This window comes from Mesoplodon bidens (assembly GCF_964165515.1).
Source record: "Mesoplodon bidens genome assembly, chromosome: 17".
Classification (NCBI taxonomy): domain Eukaryota; kingdom Metazoa; phylum Chordata; class Mammalia; order Artiodactyla; family Ziphiidae; genus Mesoplodon; species Mesoplodon bidens.
Window position 1 is genome coordinate 49,971,296 of NC_138174.1, and position 21,781 is coordinate 49,993,076.

General features: G+C 34.1%; 1 protein-coding gene across 13 annotated transcripts in view; it reads right to left on the bottom strand.

The window, feature by feature from the left end:
• MYCBP2 (MYC binding protein 2) overlaps positions 1-21,781 on the bottom strand; it is a 266,977-nt gene that overhangs the window by 68,099 nt on the left and 177,097 nt on the right. For 9 of the 13 annotated variants that reach the window (XM_081214828.1, XM_081214825.1, XM_081214831.1 and 6 more), the window contains 8 exons: positions 19,326-19,381; positions 17,064-17,179; positions 14,920-15,017; positions 13,780-13,896; positions 12,908-13,048; positions 4,099-4,173; positions 1,241-1,465; positions 251-383 (listed from right to left, as the gene is read on the bottom strand). In XM_081214828.1, coding sequence (XP_081070954.1) covers positions 251-383; positions 1,241-1,465; positions 4,099-4,173; positions 12,908-13,048; positions 13,780-13,896; positions 14,920-15,017; positions 17,064-17,179; positions 19,326-19,381 — 961 coding nt within the window. The remainder of the gene's footprint in view (positions 1-250; positions 384-1,240; positions 1,466-4,098; positions 4,174-12,907; positions 13,049-13,779; positions 13,897-14,919; positions 15,018-17,063; positions 17,180-19,325; positions 19,382-21,781) is intronic. The other 4 variants (XM_081214821.1, XM_081214830.1, XM_081214829.1 and 1 more) reach the window with 2 other exon arrangements.

Sequence of the window (21,781 nt, forward strand, 5' to 3'; positions counted from 1 at the left end):
CATGTTTTACAAAGATCAATTCATATGTTTCACATTTCCTTCTAATTCTCTTCTTTTAAGGGTATTCATTTAGTACCTATGTATTTTACATAGAAATTTTAACAATTGCAAGATTTTTAAACCTTTAGTTTTGATTTTACTTAAAAAATAAACACAAAAAAGCTCTCTACAACAAAAGAAATACAGTACACTTTAAACTTCTGCACTGCAAAGGTAAATCGGAATAAATCACAAATTTAAGCCAACTTGCCATCTTCATGTCGGAGGTACTGGTTTCCGCCTCTGTCTCTAGCTAAGGACCATGCCTCTCCTTCATCACTCTCACAGAACTCTACCATGCTGTTCTTATCCAGCTGCACCCATGTACCTTCAGAATTGGTTACCTAGTACATAACAAAAAGCATGATTGATTGGCTTGATCCTTTCAGGGCACTCAGGCTGAAAACCAGCAAAAAGTTTAAGTGAGTAATTATTCCAAAAAATCTCTATCATCAAATTAGTTTCTGAAATTAAGACCACAGCCTGAGGTAAGACAGAAATCAATAAACAGTCTTGTAAAATAATGCTCACTGATGACTTCAGTAAAAACAATATTTTTTTAAGGCACAGGACAATCCCTTAATCATTTTAAATGCTACCCCAAAACACACGGCTCTTTGTTTGGCACCTGAAATGTCCTAACACAGCATATTCTCTATTATTTAGGTTGGTAGTGCCTAAAATGCAACTTGAAAGTAACCCTGACACTGAGAAATAGCATGACACACTACATCTTTAAGCTCATCAGCTGAGGCAAATGCCACAGTTGACTAAAGAGTAATGTTATTTGCTCAGGACTTCAGTGACACCCATATATGGGAACGAAGAAATGAAACCCTTTGAATATAACACATCTCCAAACTGATTCATAGCAAATATTTCGAAGTGCTGTTCATCCATGACAGTACAGTACACATTTGCAATAGTGAAAAGATATTTGCAAATACCAAACATTTATATATACAATACAAATCACTTTGTTATATAAATATTGTTTTCACAAGGATAATTATGAGAATAAAATTATTAAAAAAGAAGCACAGAAAAACTGCATTAGTATTTTCAATACAGGTAAAGATAAAGAACATTAACATTTAAACACCTGGGATGGAAATGGCAACCTTTGGAAGAAAGAGATGCTTTGGTTGTATTATATTAAAAATGAATATCTTAGAAGTCATGAAGCTACAAGAATCCATACCTCTCCCACTGCTTTGACTTTGTTTCCCAGAACTAACATTCCAATTGGGATACCTCTAAGGTTAGGGCAGCTTCTGATGTTGTGACCGGAAGGTCCCGTCTTCACTACCTTGTACATGCCTGGCCCTCCTCGCAAGAACGGCATATCCTGCTCTTGCATTGTTGCTTCCTGTGGGCAGCAGGAGTTTATGTCTTTGAAAAAGTCATCAGTACTAGTTTTAGGTTCCTGAAAATTTGAATAGGAAAAAAAAGTAAACAAAATACCATCTATTATCACTTTCAACATCCTTCTTAATTGCTTTTACAGAAAGTCCATAATGCATCAATTAAGAAAAAGAACACATATCCAAAGATAGCTCAAGGGTTGGTTAATACTACTATTAAAGAATCTTTCAGTTATTCAATTATGAATAATATTTAAAATAGAGTTGAAGAGAAGAAAAGATAGGAGAGGAACTGAACCTCTAGCTTCTGTCCACCATAATTTGAGAAACACAGTAGTACTTGATTTTACTTTTATCTTTTAGTGAAATATTTAACAGTAGGATAAACAAAAATAATTTACTATATGAACCACAACTGAATAATTTTGAATCATTATTACTGCATTACTGCCTGTCGGTATGGGTTAAAAAGTCTAAATCTTCATTTCTTTGTACTTTTGTTTACAGCTATTAATAGAGAAAATAGGTATGAAGATTCTGGAGACTTATCTATAAACAGAGATAACTGATGAAAAAATGTGCATGAAATATAGCTACATGTTAATATTTACTAGTTATGAATGAAATAAGAATGCCTATAGGATTTTAACAACTCACACTTGCTTAATACAGTACAAATAAAAATGGCTTGTTAGATTTGCTAGACCATTGTTAAACAGTGATATACTAATGCTTTTAACAGAAAAAGATGATTATATTTTAGTAGAGAGGAGAGATTAACATTAAAGATGTGGTTTTATATAAATATAATATATTTGGATATAAAAGAGTCACTTCTAAAATGAAAGAAAGGAACATACCCTAAATTTCCTGTTGAATCTGAATGCTGTGATGAAATTACTTCCTACGTGAATGCAATAAAGAGAAATAATAACCTTCCCATATTTGCTCTTTTTCCCAATTAAATGTAAAGGAAAGTTCTACACTGGAAATTCTTCCACTGTCATTATTACTTCTTTAAAACAGACTTAAACGGTTTAAATACAGCGATATAGACTCTACAAATTGTTTTATTCAAATACAGTAAAAGATCACAATGGGACACTTATTCAAACATTAGGTTAAAATTAAATTAATATCTAGTTATGTTATAAATAGGATAAAAATGAAAAAACCCACTAACATATTATGCAATATAAAATATTACTGAATAGCTCTAATCCCTATGAGTAGTCTCATTCCAAAAGAAATGCCCATTATATAGTGGAAAATTAAAAATCAAGTCGTAAGGTTAAAAAAATGTGGATTCAAGAATTCTCCGTACCTGTGACTTTAATTTAATATATGGTTGGTCAGAAAAAATTTTAAATCCATTATTAACCTTCACATAATATCTTGTAAATTTCATTGTGGTGATGAATAATCATCAATTTTTACTTATACAAATACGTACTACGGACAGTATTTATTTACATTTATTATAATTACTGTACCATATTTGTCCAACATTTCTTATTTATATATTGGCAATTTAATGGAAATGAGAATTTTAAGTACCTGAAAAATTTAGATTTACAATCTAAAATAAAATATGCATTTTATATACCCATGCATGCATATTTGTAAAAAGTTATATATGTGTACAACTATATGAATACAAAGAGAGCACTCAAAATAAAAATGGAGAGTAAGGTCTAAACTTTAAATTGTGCTGTTTTACTCATGAGATTGTCAGTAAATATTTAAAAATGTCATTGTGAATGATCAATTTTGGCAAATACATGATGCTATTTCATAGATGGAAGAGTCAAATTAGTCATATGTACACATGATCTTTTAAAAATTACATGGCATGATGTAAAAACTAAACAAATATTCATAGATTTAGTGAAAAAAAAATTTCACTGGTCTTTGATGATACATCTCGAGCATTTAATTAAGTTATAACAATATTTCCAATTTGACCACTCAGGGTAACAGTGAGAGAAAAGTCTTGGCAAACACTAATAATAATTATAATAATTGCAAGTTATTCACTGAAAGTCAATATAGGAAAACTATCGTAAAATATTTAATATTTTATTGATTAGTTAAAGAAACTATATAAATTAATAAATGTACAGCAAAGTCTATCCTTTTTCTTAATACTAAAAAGTATAAAAAGAACTGATAGACCTAAAATCACAGAACTGTATCTGTTATTCTCAAGAAATCCTAAAATGCATGTTTTATTCTATACAGAAATTTAAGACCTGGGTACCAGCATATGAAATTGATGAACTGCAATGTTAATTTTTGCTCCCTGCAATCCCACCCCAACATTCAAAAGGCCACTGTGCAAGGCTAGGAAAAAAACAGAAGAGCCATAGGGTTGGAACTCTCCCACCTAAATAAGTAAGTTCTGAAAAAGCTAGACCTGTATATAATTGATGGAGAAGCTAGTCATAAAGTTAAATATACCAAATTTGAAGTCAAGTAAAAGTTTAACTTACACTAGTAATACAGTCTTTGGCAGAAATAGAGGGGAAAGGTTTATGGGGAAACTCAATTGCAGAACTCTGTATAGATCGTTTTTGGTAAAAAGAATTTTTTTTAAAATTAATCTTAAGTAAAGGCTTCAAAGATACAATGTAAAATTTGTTATACAAGCTGAAATACCTGAATAATGTATGACTGTTCCTTACAGTTAACTCACCTGGGGGAAAAAAGCTTTGGAAGTCCATGAAAATACGTCCAAATCCCTGACTCCTTGGCTAGCATTAAAGATATTCTGAGCAACAAAGTTTAAGAAAGAAAAATATCAACAAAGAAAGGGAACAGGATATCATCTGCAGAAGATGCGTTCACAGTAACAACAATGTTCTATACTCTAGCACCAGCACTGGAATATTATTTCACTAAAGGGAAACTGAAGCCACCTGAGTAAACCACACAGCAAAGAAATTCCGATACATAAGTTTTTGTCAAAAGCTCTCCATGGATATAGTGTGTCATGCCATTTACTACAATTAAGAGCCAGACATTGATTTAAACCTTAAGACAGTCAGTTCAAGAAGGACACCTTCAAATTCCTTTAAATGATGACGTGGCTATTCCAGTACAAGCCAGATTTGTTTTATGACAGAAGACAGTCTGTTGTTTTATAAAGAAAATGTGACTAACACAGATTGTATAGATAGAGCAACTATTATTATGAATAATAATGGCATGTAGTATATGTGAATTAGTTATCTCTGTTTAAAGTACAAAAAAAATCAAAAAGAAAAAAAAATCTAAGTCATTTTTCAATTTTGCTCTCTTCTACAAATGAGAAAACAGTCACTTGGAAATGTTACTGAAAGCTGTTAGCAAATTTGTTAAGAAAAGCACAGAGAAAAAACATACAATCTGAACTTTTATCAAAAGGCAGACCTAGTTTTCTCCATCTCAAAGTTTAGGAAATGCACAGAGCATTTAGGATCTCTACTTTAGAGTCTAAAAATATTTTGTTACAGAACAACCAATTCACAGCAACATGGTCCCAGAAAAATCAACATTTTCACAAAATGTTTTCATAAAAATTAAAATGATATACATTTACATAGACATGTCATCCTATTGAACATATTTATTTGATAGGAAATTAAAATCCTTCCAGAAACCAGCAATTACACAATTTTACTGCTTATATAAATACAAAAAAGAGGACATTCAAAATGTTAATGAAAGTTGTCATTATCCAAGACTTCAGCACAAAAGAAACAACACAGTTCCCAACCAACTGTAAGCCATTTTAGATAACGAGAATTTATTTAATATTCTCCAGTTCTGTATTTTCCTCATGTATGTACATGTAGGGACAGATGTAGATACAGACCCATATACATACATATATGCTAATACAGAAATATAAAACATATAAAAGCCAGAAAAAAAATGAGCTTCTATTAGTGTGCCTACAGATAAATGCAAAACAAAAGAAAAAAACAAAAAAACAAAGCCCCCTTCACATTTAAAAATAGACAGCAGACAGGGCACTTTCTCTTTAGGTGAAGTGGAAACATGTTGCAAAGTATTTTGAAATGCTATTTTGGGGGGAAAAAGATGTCCTTACTGGTTCGTCCATGTATGTAAGAATTTGTGGAGTATTTGCTCAATGGTTTTTCTCCTTTGCAGAGAATAGCGGTGCAAACCTTTTGACATAAAACAATATTAATATTTTTAGCATATTCTATTTTTTAGCATAAATTTTTCTAGCATCAAAAGCAATGTGAAAAGCGTTGTAAAAAGCAATGCAGATGAGTTAGGAATAAAGAAGCAATGTGGTGACTGACAATTTTAAAGCTTGTATCTCTCTTTTATTTATTTATTTTTTAAATTTTTGCTGCGCTATGCAGCTTGTGGGATCTTAGTTTCCCGACCAGGGATTGAACCCGCACCCTCGACAGTGAAAGAGCGGAGTCCTAACCACTGGACTGACTGCCAGGGAATTCCCTCTCTTATTTCAATGTGCAAACTCAAGTGTTTCCTCAGTCTGAGGACATGAGTTAACATGTACAGTGATACCTTAAAGTGATGTAACTGCTAACCATGGTAACAAATTGCCAATAAAATCAATTTTGTACATGTTAATTATATGTGGATTCAAATTTGACTTTTTTGCTTTTGTTCTGCATTTGTAGAAAATTCTTTCTATGCTGGTTTATTATAAGATTATTTTTAAAATGTGTTATCCTAATAAAATTGCATTTATCAAGTATCAAAAAAGCACCAGATAGAAAACTGGAGTTTAAAATTAAAATGTACTTGCATAGTTTTCTTTCGAAAATTTAGGAAAGTTTAGTCTAAAGATACGAACATGCATGAAAATATTAATCTCTCCAAAGTCTCAATTTCTCACTATTAAAATATATAAATTAGCTTTCATATTGTATAATTTTATAGAATAATATGAGCACCACTATATATGTATGTAAAAGTGTGTATATATACACACACACACACACATATACAAATACACACATATCTACAATAATCTAAATCATTTTATTCTCAAAGACTATTGTGAAGGCAAAAAAGTTCTGTCAAGAAACTTAGAAACTGAAGCATGCTAAAAACCTAACTAAACTGATGAGCACCAAATTGCAACTCTAAGACAATAATCTTTCAAGGCATAGAAGAGACCAAATAAGCAAATAATTTTCATGGAGAAATACATGACCAAACATGCCAAATGCTCATGCAAAAGAAAAAAAAAGATAGTAATTGTTTCATTGTGCTGGATGATCACAGAGTTAAAAATTCCCAATTTTAAAGTGAAAAAGATAAAATATCTCAGAGAAATTAAATACAGCATATATACAAACAATTATAGTGGTATTTTAATAGAGGCTTAAATTAAGGCTTAAATGGAATTTAAGCCTTAATTCCATTCTGTTTAGGAAACTTAAACATCAAGCTAAAGTATGAAATGAAGCTTTTGATAACCATCTAAGGACAGCATATTTACTAATGGTGTATTAAGTAAATACTTAGTATTTAGTGGGACTGAAAAACAGGTTATGCATACATATACACACAAATTTATTAGCGAGACAAAATCAAGAAATTTGGGGTATATTAAAGCTGTGACTATCAGGCATCATTAGGTAACCCAAAAGAATGAAACTGACATAAAATGCAAGAAACATTTGCTAATTTTACCAATTACCCTGAGTAATGTTATAAGAGAGAATACCAAATGATATTTTTCCTTCATCTCTCCCCCAAATCTTCAGAGCCCCCAAATTCAGAAAAATCAGCCTACTTTCTATATGTGAACACCAATCAGCCTAAGTAGGTAGAAAGTGGTTTGTATAATTGTACGGTGTGTTCGGAGACTCAAGTTGCTTCTGCAAGAATTTGGATAATATGGGCATTATAAAGATATCTTTGAATACTTCTAATGAGGTATCATCTTCTTTCCTTGATATAAACTTTCTCTATCACTCAACCTCATTCACAATGTTAAAAGACCTCATTTTTGACAAAGAATCCAAAGAACTGGGCCTATAAGTTTCAGATCAGTAATATCTCCTATTTTAGAAGTAAACTTGCTTTCCAAAAAATTTAGGCTCTATTATAGGCAGTCAAATGTCTCCCAAGTCACGTGCATAACTGATTTTCTCTCTCTTTTTAAACATATTTTCCTTGGTATCTGAAACACTCTATTGGCTTACATTTGTAGTTTCCAAATCTTAAGAATTTTAATTTAAAATCAGCCTTCCCCAGGTATACCTTCAACATACATCACGATATTCATCCTCATTCAGCCATTAAGGTTATTAGTATTCATATTTATTTAATTGTGGAGTTCTAGCCAAAGTAATATGATTCTTATAGCTATATTTACTTTATCCTTTTATAACTATTTATCCTTATGGCTCCACTAGATTAAGGTAGACTGAACATAAAAAAATGGGCTTTGGAATCACATCAACTGGAGTTCCAGAGCTAGCTCCACTACTTACTACTTATGATCCTGGGAGAATAGCTCTCTTCTGTCACTGGAAAAATGAGAATGATAAAAACTTAACATCAAAGGGGCACAATGAAAATTAAATGAGAGAATTAAGGTATGGAGCATAAGAGGGTCAGAAATTATTTTAAGCAGTATGATCCTACCAAATGCCAAGAAGTAAAATTTAGTATTTAACAAATGTTGAAAGCCTACCATGAGCAAAATGTAATATTTAACACTCTGGAAGAAAAAATATAAGAAGGGATCCTAAATGAGCCCTAACCCTTGAGGAGCTTAACAGAAATAAGAGGTTTATAAATACAAATGGGCTAAAGGCCAAAAAAAATCCAAACTAAACATTATGGGTAGTTGGAGAAAGACATTTATAAGCCTTTTCTGCTTTTACAGACAAAGTGCTACCTGAGAAAGGAGAGAAAAAGCTAATGTCCCCAATACTTACATGCTTTTTACCCTCAATTCTTGCTTCACCCGTATCAACCATTTTTTAGTTCCCATACATAGCATGCCTCCATAACTTTGGACACCTGACTCTCTAATGTGAAATTACTTCACTTTGTCCTGGCAATTTTTCCTTAAGATTTCCTCAAATGTCACCTCCTAAGTAAAGTCACTCTAGAACTTAACATAATGCAACTTAATTACCTGAATATTGTATGTCTATCCCATTACATAGTGAGTACCCCAAGATCAAGAACTGCACTCTTACTTATTTTGTATCCCTCCCCTTTGCCTCTCCACCCAACACCTACTTCCCAGCTTAGTATCTGGTACATAATAAAATAAGGACTCAATAAATATATGCTGAGTGAACAATTAATGAACTGATAACTACAGCATTATTGGGATGTACAGGGATGAGAAACGTTGACAGAAACTTTTGAGCCTGTCCAATTAGGAAAATATTAGAAAAGTTAGAAAAAAAAAATGGAAGCAAAAGCATTTTAGACAAATGAAACAACATAAACAAAGACTCTAAGATGTAAAATTAAACAGTGTGTTCTAAAAGGGGCAACAAGTTCTAACAGACCGTGAGCAGCTCACAAAAAACAATCTGCACTCTTCATATTTATCCCTATTCTTCCCACTGACGTAAAAAAATTTTTTTGATTTAAAAATATTCTAAAAAAGACATAGTCATAATATGGATGCCTAATGTTTTTTAATCTCTAAACTAGAGCATTACTAAAGTACTAAAACACAGTTAAAGTCATATTTGAACTAAGTTAGGATGTCATTTCTTAGTAAAGTAATGATGTTTAAATAGAACTAATGCTAGGTAGGGCAAAATTTAGCTAAAGTACTTATCTACAATGAAAATGATAGTTCTACAGTATGAGTAAATAAACAAGACAGTCCAACAAAAATAATTTTTAAGTTCATTCTAAATATGACTATTTATGGTAATCTTTTTCAAAAAAAATAGTTCATCAAATATTTAGTCAGTGTTCAATTTCCAATCCCTACCCCCATTCTCTCCAACAGTTTGTTTGAGTCAGGCTCCAAACAGGGTACACGCATTCATGTGAATACAATTGTTGTAACTAGAAAAGGCTGCAGAGGTTGAGGTAAGGGCTGCTCAAGGAAACTTTTTGGTACTTTTGCATCTCTTTAAGTTAGTGGCATTAGTCCTCGATAATTTCTAATTTTATTTCAAATCTCCTAGTGTTCTTTTTTTAATTGAGTAGTGTTTCACAATGGGTAGCCATAATTTATAGTTGATTTACTCACAAACGAACTGAAGTATAAAAAGGGAGAATAGGTGGCCAGCATTTTTCTAGTAGTAAATGAAGTAAGAGATGCAAAGGGAAGAAGCAGCAAGATGCGTTTGTTCAGCTCTATTAGTTCCTTGAGGAGATGAGATGGAATCATTATCCCCTCTATGTCCTATCATGCTCTGCCCTGTAGAGTAAGGTACTCATTAAAAACTTAGTGACTGTATGAGAGGCTGTCCTGGTCCTTAAAATCAAAACCTTGGAAAACCAGCCTGTTCTTGCCTATGCCAGGCTCTGACTCTGTGGGTCCTCATATAACATCCTCACTGAAGCAACTTTATACCAGATCTATTTGAAGCCCTAGGCCAGTTGTCACACATCCCCTCTGCCCTCTTTGGTCACCACATAAAATATAAACCCTTATGTCATCTACCTGTTCTCTTTTTATACCAAAACTACTCTAGGCTTCTTCCTGATCCAACATCTAATTATTCCCATTTGTCCCATGACTTTAGATTGTATCTAATGGGACTCTTCCTCCAAAGGTACACAAACTCTCTTTCAAACCTTGCAGGTCACAGTGTTGCCATCACTGGTACGTCTTCGTGTCGATGGGGATATCATCCAACTGCCTAGCCTTTTAGTTCTTAGACTTGGGAAGTTCCAATGACCTTTACTTCCAACATACTTCAGCTGCCCTCTCATGGCCACATTAATGAGCCATTTTATTCAATAAAATGCTCTAAGTATGAAATCAAATTCAAACATGCTATGTTATCACAAAAATTGCCTATCTCCTTCCAGCTCTTCAAGTATAGCACACTCAGTATATTGTTCTATTTTATTAAGTCCTCCAAGTCCCTTGGACCGTCCATTTGTCCTTTCACATTTCCAACTCAGGCTGGATCCCACAGCTGGTGATCTCAATTGCTCTTTCATCAGCATCTGAAATTCCCTTTTGTCCCTATTTTCCTGTCATAGCAGCCCAGGAAATTCCAGCCAATGCTATCATCTGTTTTCCTGGCTCCTTTAATGCTGGATACTTAGGGCCATGGGAGAGGAAGGGTATCCAGAATGGATCTATCCAGTGGTCCCACTGGGTCCTTAGTGGCCCAATAATCCCCAAACAAGTAGTTTTTTTGTCAGATCCCGCTATTTCTCTCAAACATTACTCCAAATCTTTATGGCATTTCTAAACTCTCTAGCTTAACTCAGTTGTTTCAATCTCAGCTGATGACTTTTCTCCCTTCTATATGGAAATCATGGTCTCCTTCAACCTATTCCCTTCCTCCCTCAACCCTAAAAACTTACCCACTGCCATACATACCCCCTCCTCCTTCACAGAAACAACTCTCCAATGTGCCCTCAATTCTATTTTCTCCTCCTCTTTCAGCCTTCAGATTTCTTATCTACATCTTTAATGTCTCCCTTTTCTACTGGCATCTTTCCTTTAATTTGTAAGGATCTCAAGTCACTACCATCCTTGAAATAAAGGAACCAGAAAAACCTCAGCCTTCTTAATGATACCAGATACTCTGAGTTACTTAATGTTAAAAGAGAACTCATGTCATTCTTCAACATAAAGACAAGCTAGAAAATATCAAAAGCTACTTCATTTTACTTTCTATCTCCAATATTCTTCATCTAGATTTTTCAAATAAGTCAGTGATAATCTCCTCATTCACATACCAGTGAAAAGCCATCAACGAGTATTTGTACGGCTCACTCCATTTAGCGTTCCCTCTCACCTTTATGATGTCCTCTCTCTCTGACCTCAAGACTGTCTATTAAAAACTGTCTCTTGGCTAGAGTTTAAAAGCATCAAGTAACAGAACAGCAGTGGTCCAAAATGAAGCCATGGGATTCAGAACTTCAACACACAGCACACTTCTTGCTCTTCCTTTCTACCTTTGTTTATTCTCTTGCTCTATCTGTGTGAATATCTTCCTCTTCCAAAACCACCTTCTCAAATGAGCAAACAAAGGAATTAGGAAGAAAATATTGAAGTGGGGAAGGTAGTAAAGATAATATAATCTAATATAATGCCTTATTAGGGCCTTAAAATACACAAAACTCTAAATTGGTCAAAATTTTAAAAATGTGCTGTTAATGAAATAAACAAAATGGCTATTATAATTATCTCATTTAAAATATCATTTTCGTAATCCTGAAGAATATTTGGTTACCATAATGAGAGATGGGTTCAAACCATTTAAGGCCAACTTTCGAGCCACAGCTGAAAAAAATAAAAAAATCAAAAAAGCAGTAGACCAACACTCTCCAAACTTTATCACGCATCTATTTGTAAAAAGTATACAGATAGATATATCTCTCCCCACTGTACTATTATAAAACATATACAAAGGAATAGAGAAAAGAATGAAATCAATAAATTTAAATAGAAGTTCTGTTATTTTCTTTCCCAAAGAATCATCTTGTATACACCCCTTTGGAGAACATTACTCTGAACTATTAAGGAGAAAAACAAACAATATATTAAATGATTTGATATAAAGAGCTAGTTTTATATACTTATTTTAAAGAAATTCCACTGTTTAAAATACTAAGGTTTTTTTAAAATAAAAATTTACCTGTTCTATTCATTAGCAGTGTCATAAGGAATACATTTGATGGAAATGGAAAAGAAAAAAATCATATATTTCTGTTTAAATTATAAAAAGAGCTGTGGGTTCCTATCATATTTACTGATATAGCAAACCTTTGAACACTCTAAGTATTCTACTGCATCTGTCAAAGAGGCTCAGTGAATTCTCTCAGACACTAAGATTTAACTTCAACTAGAACACTACAGCACCACGAGTCTAAAAATCCACCTTATTTTAACACAGCAGTATCACATGCCAAGAAAGAAAAGATCCAAACTTAGACAACATAGAATTACAAAATGCCAACATAAAAAAAGTACATTATACATATTTCTGAAATGAAGAGTAACACTGAATTCTTAAATTTTAGTTTGGAATTCATTCCAAACAGTAGTGTGAATAAGAAAGGGGAAAAAAACGAAACCGCTCTCGTTCCCTACCTCTGTGTAAGGAATTCAGCAGGCCTAGTTTTAATTTACTACTTCTTGCTTGTGATGGACCATAGTAAGTAGTAAGGTCCTTAGCCTTGCCAAACTCCCTCTTTATTACACAGAAGCTCTCAGAATTCAAGCACTTAAAGTTATTTAGTTGTGGTTTACCTCAGAACTGAGAAGCCTTAATTAAAGAAAGCCCTGTAATGAGGACACAGTATACCTAGAAAGCTTTTTAAAACCGCCTTTTACTTACGTCAACAGGGACCAGAAGACTCTTCCCAAGATGCTGATTAAAAGAGAGGCACCAGGCTTCAGTGTAACCATTCATGTTAGGAACATACTTCTTTATCGTCTCATCATTCAGCCTCAGCCACACACCATCATCATTGTGGATCTACAGAATATATGCAACAGAAACAAGCCACGCCCTCCTGTAACTCCTATGAGGGTAGCAAGGTCTGAAAGGCTACAAAGCAGGCAAATAATGCTGGACATGGAGATTAAGCATCTAGTTTTTGCAGAAGGTAAGAATGAGAGAACCTTTAAGGAAAAAACCAGCAAGGAATGCCAAGCAACATGATGATTCACATGGTGAGATTGTAAAAAACAATGTCACTCAGGAGTAAAAGCACACAAAAAAATCGCACTTTAAGATAAATATTTCAAACATAAAATCAGATGTTTCCCAAAAGAACTTAAGACTTCCTTCCCCTCAATTTAGATTTTCATAATTGGAAGTTACTTGACTGAATTATTAGAAATATGTACTGTCCAAAGTTAAGGCAACATAATAAACACATTCAAAAACAAACCACATTCTAAAAATTCAAGAAAAACTGTACTCATTTTCATTGAATCCTTGTACAGGTTCTGACTACCATGTTAACTGAATTCCTTTTATGCTAAAAATATAATTTTAGTTACTTTTTTTATTGATAAAGAAAAATGAATGCAATGTTTGAAACTCAATGAACAGAATTTTGAAATTCTGTGAAATGATTTCCCAAACACTACCCAAACTGCTTAAAACACATTCTAACAAACAATTTAGTAAACTTACATTGTGCAAACGATGCAAAAACTTTCTGTCCAAAATTTGTTACCAAGTGTTTCCTTACAAATTACCTCATCAATGAAAGTGATGGTTCCATTGACCTTCACTATGCCTATCTGCTCACTCTGAAGGGAAGGGTGGCTACGGATACGGAGCCCTGCACTGTCCTTGGCCACAAATCTTCGAACCTGAGAAAGGCAAAGACAGACAGGTGAGACAGGGGAAATCACGGAACAGAAGTCCTTATAAGTAAGTGGTAAGAGAGAAAATTAAACAGATTTGAAAGTATAATTCTGATAAAGTTTCCAAAATTATTTGTAGCTGGTTTCCCTGTGCAAATAACAGTGGTTAATTTATAAAAACAACAAGAGAAAACATTTATAAAAACAACATTTTTAAAAAATGTTGTTTTTTAAAATGTGTAAAAATGTAAATTATTGAAAAAATAGAAAATTATTAATATACATTTATAATTTCTTTTCTAAACTTTGAAGACATGATAAAAAGGAGAAAAGAGCCATTTTTTTCCTTTCAGGAAGGTATATAAATTCTATTATCCATATTTCATTTTTAGTAAGTAGTTTACTAAAACTCCTATAGTGCTTACTCTTTAGATGTTAGGAAATGAATTTTTTCTTTTAACAGCACAGGATACGTTAACTTTGTCAACTTTATACACTTAATTTCGGTAGACGTTTTGTGAATTGTAAACTTTCTTTCTTTCTTTTTTTTTTTTTTTAAGGGTAGCTTTTATTTATTCATTTGGCTGCACCAAGTCTTAGTTGTGGCATGCGGGGTCTTTCATTGCAGCATGTGGGATCTTCCGTTGCGGCATGCGGGATCTTTAGTTGCGGCATGCAGGATCTAGTTCCCTGACCAGGGAGCGAAACTGGACCCCTTGCATTGGCAGTGCGGAGTCTTAACCACTGGACCACCAGGGAAGTCCCAATTGTAAACTTTCAATAACAGAAAGTACACAAGGCCTATAAATTACTATAGCATTATACAAAGAAACCAAAAAGTACAGGTTCTACAATTGAGAAATGATTAGAATTACCATGAACTATTCTTCAAGTTCATTTAGGAATACTCAGAATTCGAATACTGAAATAAAATAAAATATGAGGTGTTTGATGGCTACCTTGAAGCATCAATGAAGAAAATTAATAAATCTCAGACCAGTTCATGTTCTGATTTCATTCTACCCTAACCTTATTTGGTTGAGGCTCAGTCTTTGGTTTGACCAGCTGAGTTCCTGGTGGTATCATCCCTTTTGGTGGGTCTTTTACTTTTACTTCTAGGCCAGCATCTGTAAGAAAAGGAAGGGAACTGTAACACTTGAGAACACAAGGGAGGGAGGACCCTTAAACCTAACTTAATATACATTCACAGGCTATTTTAAACAATTAAAACAAATATTTGAATTCTGTCCTTTTAAGGTGATTAATATTTAATAGCTAAGAGAGAAATATCTGAAAAATGACCTTAAGATTCCAAAGGGGTGTCTCAGGGGTTCAAGGCAAAGAGGAGGGGCTATAGAATATGTAAAATAATACTGAAAAATTCAAAATAATCAAAAAGAAACGCTTGTGTGATCAAACGTTATCTCATAACAACCAATCAGAACACTACTCATCATCTATACCAATCATCTCATGAGTAACAGGCAGCACAGTGTGGTGTTTAAGAGCTGGTCTTCTCATGTTAGACTTGGCTGTTCCCACATCTGCCACCTGCTGTTTGACTCTCTGTGCCTCATTTTTTTAATCTATAAAATAGGGATGAGAATAGCACCTATCTCACTGAGATGCTGTGGGAATGAAATTATTTAAAAAATATATATATAAAATATGTAAGGTGTGTATAAAAATTTTTAGATATATATTAAATGCTATTATCATCCTCCTTATTCTAATGAATTATTATCTGTCCTTGACTGCAGTCAAGCAAGATCCTAGTCTACTAACAGTTTGGTCACCTTTGGAGAAAGCTAAGTTAAGAAGGTGGGGAACAAAATGAATGATTCTAAGTAACTATGAATCTTTTTCTTCAGTGTCTTTCCAGAAAACAAATATAAGTGGATTTTTCTTATCTACTTTGTATCAGTTTCCTTTACCCGCTATTAGTCAAGAAGAAACCATTCTTGACTATCTCCACTTTTGAGCTGCTGTAATGTGTGCCCCTTGCACATCACTACTTATATTCTACTTTATGTGATTTTGTTTGGCTGTTTTATCTTACAATCATCAGTAAGTTGTCAACACTTGCCAGGAATTGTCTTACCTAGAACATGTTTTGCCCAGAAACAGCGAAAGTTTGCTGAACTAAAGCCTTTAAAGATATGCTGAGATAAAAGAGTGCAGCAAAGGCTGCCACTAAATGTCTTTAGGATGGTATAGATGAATCTAATATATCTAATCCTATAGTTACATTAATGTGTACTCTATACATCTATGGTTACAACAATGTAAAGTACCTCTTTATCTTCACTGTAAAAACAAACTACTTAAAGTTTCCCAAAGGGTATTTGGGTGGAATGTTAATCAGTATTACTTTTATCTCTAACCTGCCTCCTCTTCCCTACATGTAAGGTTCTCAAGATAAGGATTAAACAAATTTAGAGAGGATTCTTAATTTCAAGATTTCTTAGAATCCCAAATATGATAATATGAATTGTATTAATGTCTAAGATGAGACTACAATACATTGGGCTTTCTAAATCTGCCTGATCATAGGAACCCTTTTGCTTGAGGAGCATTAGGAAAGGCAGTGTTATAAGGAATTCATATTGATAAACACTTATTAGAGCTTTGTTGTCCTACTGTTGTCCTATCATATGGATAGTTTAAAAATAGAGAAAAGAGAAAGATTAATGCCCAAAGGAAAAGCAATATATTTTTCAAAGTTAGTGGTAGGTAAAAAAAATTCATCCTTTCGGCAAGTATTTATTGAGCAGCCGTCATGCGCCAGGCACTGAGCCAGACTGGGAGATCCAAAGATGAAAGAGGTGTCTGCTCACAGCCAGGAAGGGAAGACAGACATACCACGGGGTAGGGAGACGAGGCATGCACATGGTTATAGCACAGCATGGAGGAGATCGAACCTGACCAGCCACATCAGGGAATGCAGGGAAGGAATCATGAGGGCTACAATGACCCATAAATTATTACAACATTTTAAGACCTTAACAATGCACGAATTAAGTACTCATTCTAAAGGAGGATATGAAGCCCCCTAAAAGTTATGAAATCTGTCCATGTCTGTGACACATGTTAAAGGGCAAACTAGAACAGAAAGAGGATTTTGATTCTAGCTCTTTGCACTAAGTAACTCACAACTTAAAAAAAAAAAATACCTATTTCAATGCCATCGATTGTAACATGAATGGTGTAGAGTCCAATAGCCCCCGGAGTCCAATTTGCACAGTAAGTGCCATCGTTATTGACCCGAATCAGCATGTTCTCACTGGGCCTGAAAGGAAATAAGATGGGCAATGCAACATTTACTTTTGGTTAAACAGCTGACATCATCATGAACATGTATCAGCAAACATAAAATTTCTGATTGTATTATCACAATGAATAGCAATCCTACTTTCAGAGCATGTTTTCCTACTCTCCATGACTGAATTTACTTTTCCTCCTCACCTCAAACCTCTAGCACCACTCTTCCTCACTCTCAGCTGATCATGACCTCATCACTTTCTTCAGTGAAAAACAGAAGCAATCAGATACAACCTCAAAGTTGCAATCAGATTAAGCCTATTTTCATCTACCTCCTGTTACAATGGAAGGAGTGTCCTGGGTCTTGTCCAAAGCCAGCCACTCCATTTGGGCTGTGAATCTCGTTCCGTCAGCACTTCTGTGATGCAATTATCTTGCTCTCTCTCATTCACCGTCAATTTCTCCCACTTTTACTGGATCGTTTCTATTTCTCTTTCCTTTCTGTACAAACAAACTCAGAATCTTCCATCTTAAACACCTCCCCTTGATATTACAGCCTTCCCTAATATGGCCTCATATATTTTTTCCCATTTACAGCAAAACTTATCTAAAGAATTACCTACAATCACTCTCCGTTTCCTCATTTCCGATTCTCTTCCAAAGCTTATTATCCTCACTAGGCTTTTGCTCCCAACACTTCATTGCAATTGATCATGTCACAGTCACCAATGACCACCATGTCCCCAAATCCAATCATTGCTTCTTCATCCTCAGCAACCTCTGATAACAGCTGACAACTCCTCCTTTCTTGAAAAACCTTCTGCAACACTTTTCTGGTTTTTCTTGTACCTCACTGGCCATTCTTTCTCAGTGTTTTGTTGGCTCTCCCTTTTCTGAGCACCCTTTAACTTACAGAATGCCCCAGGATTTGGGTCTAGATCTTCTTTTTTCTTTCAGTGTCATCTCTCTAGTTGACCAGTCATCCATTCCTCAGTTTTAAATACCATATGTATAAAGATGACTCAAACATTTATTTCTCCCCTGAATTTCGAACTGGCATTTCCCGCTGCCCTGGAAATATCCCCACTTGCATAACTAAGAGGCATCTTGGCATTTCAATTTTAATATACCCAAAGAAGAATTATTATTTCCTCCTCACCCCAGCACCCAGCAAAACAAAAAACTCTTGCTCATTTCTCAGACTTTTTGATCCCCATAAAAATCATGATACCAGGGGTCAGTAACATTATCTTTAATGGTATTTTAGTCTATTGCGCCAAGCAGTCTTTGTCACAACTTTTTAACTCTGTCACTGTAGTGTAAAAACAGCCACAGACGATACATCAGCTCATGAGCAAGGCTGTGTTCTAATATAACTTTACAAAAACATGCCTGGTTGGGTCTGCCGGCCAATCTTGGCAAACCCCTCTTCTGCTGGATAATCTCTAATAAGTTAATTAATTTCTAATTAAGTTAATTTTAAGTTAATGCTGTTTCAGATTCACTTCAGAGCTTTTTCTAAATTCTACAGAGGTGGTCTGTCTAAAGTACAATCCATCTAATAAGTTTTTCCAAGCAACTGTTTTAAAAAGTACTTCTCCTAACAAGCAAATAAAATAGTAAGCCAAAAACTCTGTTTCAGAAAATCTGCTTCAATCTGGAGTTAAAATAATTACCCAGGGGCTTAAAAATAAAGGACTTCATAACTGAAAATACAAATACAACATACACTGAAATCGCTCTGCCACTCATTAGGTGAAGGGAGAGGGCAACAAAAAAGAGAAAAAACAAACTAACCAATGCTTTACAAGCCAATTTATATACTTTTAGATACTTTAGTACCTTAGTATTATGTAACATATTGGCAGTACTACAGTTCAATCTAAATACATTCTACCTGTGAATCTACACATTATAAAACCTGTCGTAAATCTCTTCCAGGGGATATGGGGCTATATGTATACGTATAGCTGATTCACTTTGTTACAGAGCAGAAATTAACACAACATTGTAAAGCAATTATACTCCAATAAGGATGTTAAAAAAAAATCTCTACCAGGAATTTTTAAATCCTATATTTATTTATAGAAAATAAGGTTGGAATGCAGGGTGATCTTAGTTATAAGCAGTTGGCAACACATGTTTTGGCTATGCTTTGAGAAAATTATCCTCACCTCTTAGGAGTTGGTGATGCAAAACGCAGTTCTTCAAATGAGTAATTTTCATAAACCTTTAAGAAAGAGATGAGCAAGAATCACAAAATCATTAGAAACGTTCTTAACTAACGCACTGATAGAACATTCAATAAATGGTGCTGAGACAACTGGTTATCCATACAGGAGAAAAAGAAAAAACTCAATTACCTACATCGCACCATTTACAAAAATAAATTCTAGGTGTGTTAAAGACCTAGATGTAACAAATAAAACATCAACAAATTCAGAAGAAGAAAAAGATAATATGTTTTGAGCACATTAAAATTTTAAATTTCTCCAAAACAATGACACTATAAAGAAATGGCAAAGTTAAGCCTTCACCTGGGACAAGGGGATTCGTAATTCATTTAACCTTAACGGGATATGAATCCATAATATATACAGAACAAATCAATACAAAAGACAGAAACAGCACAAAAGAAAAGTGAGTAAAGGCAAGTCACTGAAGAGGGAAATCTGAAAGGCCAATAAACATTTGAAAAGTTATTCAACTAGACTGCGGATCAAGAAAATGCAAATTAAAACAACAAGATGATCCTATCACAGTCATCAAGTTGTGCTGGTAAGAACCAAATGCTGGTGAGAACATGAAGTACCTAGCATTTTGATACATTGCTCATGGGCATATAAATTTTGGCAATATTTAATATAGCTGAAGACAGGTATGTCCTACTATCCAGCAGTTCCACTTCTAGATATATATCTTAGAAAAACTCTCGCTCATGTGCAAAAGGAGACATATACGAGGATGTTTATTTCAATACAATTTACAGTAGTGAAAAAACTAGAAACAACCTAAATGCCCATCAGTAGGGGAATGAACAAATTATGGAACAGTAATACACTGGAATACTTCAAAGCAGATAAATTGAATGCACTACAGCTACATGACTAAACCTTAAAAACAATGTTGGGCAAACACTGGCAAAGTGATAGATGCATATGATACCATTTTTATAAACTTCTGAAAAATACACAAAATTCTAAATACTATATTCCTTATAGATTAATTTGTACTCAGTAAAATACAAAAAATGTATCTGGGGAAGAAGAACCATTAATTACCTTCAGGACAGTGGTTACCTCTAGGGACGGGATGGGAATGGGTCCAGGGAGAAGGGTTTACAGAGGGTTGCAATTGTACTGTTAACAATCTGTCTCTTAACAGAAATAACAAAAAGATCTGAAAAAGTTTGGTTAAATGTAAAGATAAAAATGGGTTGTAGGTACATGAAACTTGTCACATTATTTCCAATACTTTTATATTCCTGCAGCAATTCCAAATAAACCTTTCAAGGTTCAGGCAAAGTTCTCCAATTGCTCATTCATTTCTAACTACTACTATAGTTACAGCAAAGAGAAGCACACCCACACCACTCACAAGCCCCCTTCCTTCGCCCCACCCTCGCTATTTCCATGAAAGTGATTTAGAAATGACCTAGCTTCTGTCACCTACTAAAAAGTTACAAGTGAGGAAAACGCAATTTCAGGGTAAGTCTAACAAGATTACAACGGTGTTAATAGCAGGAAAACTCAGGTTTCCAGATTCACAGTACAATGGGTTTTCTACTCCAACAATTTCCCTCAAATACATATTATTCTATTTAATAATGAAAGGATAGATCATATCTCACTTTTACATCCTCCACCATATTTAGTTCACTACTGGGTAGCACACGTACTGGTAGCACGGTATCTGTGAATGGTTGATATAAGAGAATCCACTTTCCTGGAACATGAATTAATATCTCAAAGAGACAGTTTGGGAATGGTATTCTGTAACTGCCTTAACCTGGGCCTCTCAGAACATTCCTGAAATACTGAATTCACTTCTGGTAACTAGATTTTCAAAAGAAATTACACAAACCTAAGTATGTTCATAGGAAACTAAAAGAATAATTAGGGAGGTAAGGAGTCCAGAAACTAAATCTCTTAAAAAAAAGTTGAAATGAATGAGAATATTTAGCTTCAAATTCTTTAATTGTGGACAACTCATCCAAAACTCTAGCTTTTCAGTTCCTTTATTTCTTCAACCTCAATAATCTCAACTTTAACTTTGTTTCAGCCACTTGTACCAATGCACAGACCTGTGATGTTACTCAGAACTGTTCAATCTCTGATATCCAAATAAAATGGCCTGCTCCGCTCTCTGCCTCCATAACTCCTACCGCATCTATTCTTAGATTTCTAGTCCTTCTCACCTCCTTAAATTTCTCTCTCTGAAGCCACTTTTATTTTCCCTTCCAAACCAGCTGGGTTTCGCTGTCTTTTCTTTAACCACCATATGCTCAGCTTCCTTCTCAGTCACTGCTCTTTTGTTGAACTATCTGGCACAAGGTCCATGCCAAATCAATCCAAGTGATTATCTTATTCGTGTTCATAAGACTCACACTGAACTGTTAATACAGGATCTT